Raw genomic sequence first — 7,500 nt, forward strand, 5'->3', positions numbered from 1 at the left:
ACAGTGGGATTGGCACACGGGCCCTAGAGTGGGATTGGCGCACGGGCCCTAGAGTGGGATTGGCACACATGCCCCATAATGCCAATCTACCAGCAGACTGAAGGTTTGAGAGCTGCAGTAACTCCACCCTACCTGAGGGGGCGCAGGGTCCGCAGGAGCCGGAGTACCCGCAGCACACCCAGAATCTTGGCCCCGCCCGCCATAGAGACCACAATGTCGATGAGCGACACGAAGACCAAGAATCCATCCAGAACGTTCCAGCTGCTACGGAGGTAAGCCTGCTCACCCACATACATCCCCATTGACACCACCTGCACAGGGGAGATGGAGATATGGGCGTGAGGGGGAATTCAGCAGTTAGAGGGCAATTTAATTCAAGTCAGCTACAAGGCAGTGATAAACTTTAGATAAAAACTCGTGTTACTGACATGGTATGACAGCAGCACTTTAAGGCTGAGATTGATGTAGATTTAGAATTCATGTAGATGTCAACAAGTCATATAGCTGGGGCACAATGTTCCTGAATTAATTTGAATGATAACAGAGTGGAATACATCAACATAAAGACATATTGAATGTTTGCAGGCTGTTGGTCCGTATAAAAGGTATATTTCCCTGACCACAGAGTAATTACTAGTATGTAAATTGTTTTGAAATAAACAGGTTTGTTCAGATTCAGACCCAGGAGAAAACATTCCCCTCAAAACAGCAGACTATTATACCTTTAAAATATTAGCCTTTAACACTATACAAATGTTCAGCCGGGTACCATACCCATTACACATTTCATCATTTACATTTAGCAGACGCTTTTATCCAAAGCGACTTACAAGGATGTATACACATTTTACATTTACACTGATGGCACACTGCACATCAGGAGCAATTAGGGGTTCAGTGTCTTGCTCAAGGACGCTTCGACAGGGAATCGAACTAGCAACCTTCTGATTACTAACCGACTTCCCTACCTCCTGTACCACTGTCGCCCCATATTCACTTTCAATTAGTGTAGCATGTACCTCAGACTTCTCCATTTACCCGCCACAGACCAAACGAATTATTCAAACATCACCGCTTGGACACGGAGAATTTAGCATAAATGAGAAACAGGAAACGAGAGATGAAAGAGGCGGTGGGAAGACAGAGGCAAAAATTAGGACAACGTTGCCAAAAAAAGAGCGAGCGAGAGCGAGAGCGAGCTGAGACGAGAATAAGGGAGGAATAGAGAAAGAGAAGGGAAGAGAAGAGAAGGGAAGAGGGGATGATATGTGAGGGAGAGGAGAGAGAGAGGCGTAGGGGCAGCTGTGGGGTCGTGTGAGCGCGGTGCGGGCAGAGACTGGTGACACTAACGAGACGAGTGACACGCAGAGGCAAGAGGATGAGGGGCGTGTGGAGCCAGCCTGGGCGAGGACCAGCCACTGACCCGAAGCAGCTGAGCAGGGCAGCAAACACAGACGGTGGACTGCCACTGCTTTGCTATGTTTACAACCATCATAGATTTCTCTCTCTTTCTTTCTTTCCATCTTTCTTTCTCTCTCTCTCACACACACACACTTTCCTCTTCTCTTTCCTTTCCTCCTCTCTCAAAACTCCACTCTCCTCTCTCTCCCACATACATACACATGTACCTACTATCTCTCTCTCGCACACACACACAGACACACACACACACACACACAGACGCACACGCACACGCACACGCACGCACACTCACACACACACACACACACACACACACACACACACACACACACACACACACAGACGCACACGCACGCACACTCACACTCACACACACACACACACAGACGCACACGCACGCACACTCACACACACACACACTAGACTGATAATGGTCTGCATTTCTTTGACACCGCTGCACCTGCTCTCCCTGAGCTGAGCTGAGCTAACAACACAGCGTAGCCTCAAAATAGACAGTCCCCCACCCCCACACACACACACAGCTGAACGCAAGCGCTGCTTTCTGGAGTACAGTGGAGCTTCAGATGTCCTCACATGACCACGCCGTCTTTTCATCTCACATTCTCAGTGGGCGGCAGGGGGAAGGAGGCGCAAAGAGTCTCAGATGCGTTCTCCTTCTTTCGATCCTGTTTCTCAAGACCGTGTGTGTTCTCTGATTTGAAGAGTGGTCACTGTGTGATGCGTTGGCTACAGAAGGAACGCTAATTTGGAACAAGAGAGATGTGCCCAACATTGTTCCAATTACCACACGATGGGAAAGACCTGAGACCTGATTCTGGTTATAGTATGAAGGATGAAACACAACTACACACACCGATGAGAATCAGTGCTTCTTGTGATCACTTTCACACGTGACCTCAGGTTCCTGAGGAACAATATGCGTGGTTCGGAGACAACTAACTTTTATTAAAGTTCATTACACTACTGGGGAGGCGAGACACACTTCATGTCATATCTAGTTAGTGGTAAGACTGTGTGGTTGTTCCAAACCACAACCAGAGGCCTCATATTAAGTCTCTCTATACTGTATGTCAAGACTAGAGAAATTTTGCCGGTCTGAAATTTCAATTCTCAGCACAGACTAACAAAATGTCTTACACAGAAGACAAAGTAAATGAACCCATGGAGGTTTAGGGGATGCATTTTACTCAGTATTTGATCCTGGCTGTTAAGAGAAGTGATTGAAGCATTTTTGGGTATCCCTAGTAGCAGAAGCATTACTGGGTTGTGGGCGCTGAGGAGGGGTGCTTGGCAGGGGCGGAGATCCCACAATAAACGGTAACATTTCAGAGAGTAATTCCTAGACACAGGTAAATTGCAGATGGCCCCGCCCCCTCCCCCCGGGACGAAGTTTTGCCATCTTTTTCACATGCAGGGACGTAATAACTCGTTTTTAAAATACACAGAGAAACACAAATGTCCGGCAAGGAGAAATCCCCGGCCGATTTTGGAATCCCTGCCGGACGCATTTTTTTAGGTCTCGAAAAGACGATATGCTCAGGTAGAATTGGACAACTTTATGGTAGGGCCCCAGGATCTCCGCCTATGGTGCTTGGGGATGTTTGCATGATAAATGCTTAGGGGTTATACATCACTGGGTTTGGCATCCTCTGCCCACTTGATAAATAGTCAGGCTGCAAGCCAAGTATAACGAATTTTAATGATGACTGGATGAATGGTCTGGGAGCAGGAAGAAACGGACCATGGCAAAAATGACTGACAAGCCATGGATTTAGTCTGGCATCACGTACATCTGAGGAAAACAACCTGTTGTGTGCAGCACAAGGCTGAGAATCAAATCAAATCCGAAACTAGTGGTGGTCGGCTCACTACCATTGTTCCACGTTTGACAAAAAAAAAAAACAACAACAAATGGTTGTGTGTACTGCCATGCATGAGGGATTCAGAGTTAGAGAGGGCCCTGCACGGACATTAATTGGAGGAGTGTGGTCGAACAGAGGCAGACTCTCTCTCTCTCTCTCTCTCTCTCTCTCTCTCTCTGTCTCCCTCCACCACACACACATGCACAAGTACCCATGCAAACACACACTGGGTCTCTTTGTAGTCTGGCTAGTGGTTCTGATGAGTCCATCTCTCGTCTGCTCCGCTGGTTTAATAATTGATTGGGTTACATAATTGATGGGCCACAAGAGCCAAGCGCTCCCAGCAGAGTGGATGGGAGTGATGGGGAGATCGCGCCTGAGAGAGGAAACTGCCGCTAATTAATATCATTGCTTAATTGCTCATCATGAGAGGGACAGAGTGGGCACACCAGAAATGCAGCCACACTACCACAGAGAGAGAGACAGAGAGAGAGAGAGAGAGAGAGAGAGAGAAAGAAAGTGGAAGACAGACAACAGCTAATCTAGCCCATCATGGGGATTTCTGTCACATTGATGCATAAAACTTGAAAGTGCCAGCACATTTAATATTGAGTTTAGCACCTGAGGGTTGACAGGGATGGAGATGATACTTTAACCCTGGGTGCACCCTGAGTTGTGATCTAACAGCGTGTTTTTGTTTACAAACATCTCCCCCCGCACGTCTGGAGCTGGGCTTCCCTGCAGGATGCGTCTGTTTGACAACTCGCAGACAAAAACACACACAAACACACACTGAAAGCACTTACCTTGAGTGTCATCTCCCCCACGAAGATGGCGGTGAAGATGTAATTAGATATGGTGAGGAACCACCGCTCCTGAGATGTGAGAGAAAGAGAGAGAGAGAGAGAGAGAGAGAGAGAAACAACGGAAGAGAAAGAGGGCATAGAGTGAGAGCTAGGAGGAGGAGTGTGGCATCTCTGGGTGGGGTGGAGCATGGTGAGATTACCTGAAATGAAACCGCATGGGGGTTGTTCCTGACAATAAACATGGAGACATATAAACACCTCATGGATGTCTGTCCCCACCACAATGACGATGTCACATAATGCTCTCAGGTAGCAGTTATTCAAAATGTAAGCAGCATTATTACAGAAGAATGAGCTAACTAAACGTTACAACAGCATACTGATATTGACAGAGCTCAACTGGCCACTCCAATCTCAGTCCTCGAGAGAGGGAGGAGCACTTTTGCTTTCATCCTCACATCATTTTGGACTGAGGAGAGATGACGTTAACTAGTCGGTAGTAGCCCAATGGATTTGATGGACGGCTGGGATAAACCTATGGTTAGAGTGTGACAATGTCGACCTGATCCACACCGCACTATTATTTCATTCATTTAATTGCATATTTCGGTTGTCATATTTGCCTTAGTGCATTTCACTTTTAATGCAATGAGTTTAATGAGTGCAGGTGTGCATAAGCTCTGCTAATTTAATTTTGCCTTTAGTTTCTGTTAATTATTTATTTCATGGTTTTCTGTCCTTGCCTGCCCTTTATTTCATGATTGCCTTGATTTGAGTTGCACATGAGGTGCAGTGGGCTGAGTTCCCTGTTTTTTTCCGCACGTGTGGGATATGGGGTACCTTGGTATTAGCCTATTAGCTGAGCCTTATGATCGGTTGTTTGTTGGTGTTTTAAGTTGACAGCCAATCACCTGCTCTATTTAAATCCCAAAGGCGGGAGTAGAAGGGTAGGCTCTGTATGTGCACGATAAGTGTGTTTTGTGTCTAGTGTTGTTTTGAGCAGTCTGAATTTCAACGTGGTGTTTTCTGTTAACAGTGTGACCCCCCCTGCTTTTTTCTTTTGTTGTTTGTTCAGATTATTATTCCCTTTCTGTTCCTCTTTCCCTTCAGGGGTTTTCCTGCTTTATTTCATTATTGCATAGTTTCACACAGGTTTTGGGACCCATTTTGGTTCAAATAGAACATCATTTTTTTTCACCACCGCCTACTCTTTTATCTCGGCTTGTTTTCCGTTTCCCCCTGGTTAAGCGAGGCCATCCTACAACATAGAGACAGATCTGCATAAGTTCTGCTGACCACTACAATCACCAGCAGTAGTTTATGTTATCTTGCAGCCAGCTATTTGTGTAAAGTAGCTGTAGTAGTAGTTTGCCCTTCTGGCCTGGCCTTAGTTGATGGGTCCATCCTTTGCTGGCTGGACTCCCGGTCGTTCCAGGTCGTTCCAGGTCCTTTCTGTGTGGAGTTTGCATGTTCTCCCCGTGCCTGCGTGGGTTTACTCCGGGTACTCCGGTTTCCCCCACCATCATAAAGACATGCATTGCATCGTATGAATATGAATGAATGTTGGTGGTGGTCGGAGGGGCCGTTGGCGCTGATTGGCAGCCACGCTTCTGTCAGTCTGCCCCAGGGCAGCTGTGGCTACTGAGGTAGCTTACCACCACCGGTATGACTGTGTATGAATGACAACTGGACTCTGGACTCTGTAAAGCGACTTCGGGTATATAGAGAAGCGCTATATAAGATTGAATTGATTGATTGATTGATTGGACTCACCAGACTGCCCTGCAGGATCTTAGGCCTCTCCAGAGCCACAGTGATACAGTTGGAGAAGATGAAGGCCAGCACTATGTAGTCAAACAGCTTGTGTGCTATGATGGACTGACACATCATCCTGAACCTGTGGAGAGAAGGAAACCGGGAGGATGGGGGGAAAAGGAAAGGAATCATTAATTGTCCTCAGTAAAAGATTGGGACCCAAACAGATCTAAAAAATAGCGCCCGAGTTGAAAAATCCCAACGTTTCCCCTCAACTCCTCTTGCTTTTTCCTCTCAATCATCTTAATCATGCTAAGCCACTCTGAGTAGATGCCAATAATAAAACGGAGCCTCTAAACTTTTACTTCTTCTCCAGTTGTACTGTTTGGTTTGCTAACGCACTCAAAAACAAAAAACAGAGGTAGATCAAAGGAGAACTGCCTGGTTGGTAAGTCAGTAATGCACTGTTGCAGATCAATGGCTTAATCACCCCCCTCCCCCCAAACAGCCTGTCCCTGCCACCGATCATGGAAAGGGGGATAGAAAGGGTGGAATGTGCCCGCCACTGAAATACCTTGAGTAGAGTACTTTATGTGGTGCAGAGGGTCTATTGAGTGTGTTTGTTCCTCCACTGACAAGCTCATGGGCTCTGAGATGCTACCCTGAACAGCTGGACAAGCAGGTAAATAGCTGCAGCTAATCCTATGGACTCAGCTGCTTCACTAAGCATGACCCTAAGGAAGAATGAGTTTCCGAAACAGGTGCTCAGCAAATTGTTATGGCTCCCCTGGTGGATAGCTCAAATTTGTCTTGGTCCGATCACACAAGGTCAGTGATCTTGAGATTCATTTCTTTGATGAATTAGCTTGAGCAGGTGTCCTAAGGGGATGCTGAGAAACTGTATACACACTCTGAATGTAAAATTGGGTTTCGTCACCAAGAGATGGTATGTCTGGCATGACTTAGCATTTAGGCTATTAAATGTTAGCCTAAAAATAGCATAACCTTTCAAAGGTGCTTGATAGTTTATGTCAGAGGGTCTCTGGTTTGGTTTAGTTTTTAGTCTAACAATGTATCAGGCATCTACCTTACATCACATGGCACCTACCTTAACCAGAGCCCAGGTTTACAGCAATGTGATGTTCAAGCATAGTTTATCACAAATACTGGGGAGCAGAAGCCATTGAGGAGAGGATGGGGACTTGCCTGTTCCTGGGGGAGAAGAGGTAGATGGACCAGTCCTCCCTAGCTTCGCACCACTCGGGCCGGTATACCTCGACCATCTTCTGGATCCGGAAACACAGACTCTGTGGGGGGTGAGGGGAAAGTCAATCATCCATTTATCCACCTACATTCATACACCAATCAGTCTATATAGATTTATCTACTAACCTACTACCTATATACATTTATCTACTAACCAACTAACATCAACAAAATAAATCTTATCAAATAGCCTGCAGAGCACACATCAAAGCCTCTGGTTAGCTTATGTGAACTACAGCGTGGGATCCCATTATCTCTGTGGCTACAGAGTGTGGGCAAAACTGCTGCTACCTGCGCTGAATCCAAAACATTCCATTCAGCCAGAGTGATTGATTTCCTTTTAAAATAATGTATGAGGGTCTCAATCT

The 7,500-nt window shown here is 46.3% G+C and overlaps 1 protein-coding gene across 1 annotated transcript in view; it reads right to left on the reverse strand.

Moving 5' to 3' along the window:
- The window catches only part of LOC105892183 (voltage-dependent T-type calcium channel subunit alpha-1I), an 82,538-nt gene that overhangs the window by 25,787 nt on the left and 49,251 nt on the right, over positions 1 to 7,500 (reverse strand). The window contains exons 16-20 of the mRNA XM_031569229.2: positions 7,073 to 7,173; positions 6,590 to 6,600; positions 5,885 to 6,066; positions 4,112 to 4,180; positions 133 to 311 (exon numbers count right to left, since the gene is read on the reverse strand). Coding sequence (XP_031425089.1) covers positions 133 to 311; positions 4,112 to 4,180; positions 5,885 to 6,066; positions 6,590 to 6,600; positions 7,073 to 7,173 — 542 coding nt within the window. The remainder of the gene's footprint in view (positions 1 to 132; positions 312 to 4,111; positions 4,181 to 5,884; positions 6,067 to 6,589; positions 6,601 to 7,072; positions 7,174 to 7,500) is intronic.

The sequence above is a fragment of the Clupea harengus genome, chromosome 1, assembly GCF_900700415.2.
Source record: "Clupea harengus chromosome 1, Ch_v2.0.2, whole genome shotgun sequence".
NCBI lineage: Eukaryota > Metazoa > Chordata > Actinopteri > Clupeiformes > Clupeidae > Clupea > Clupea harengus.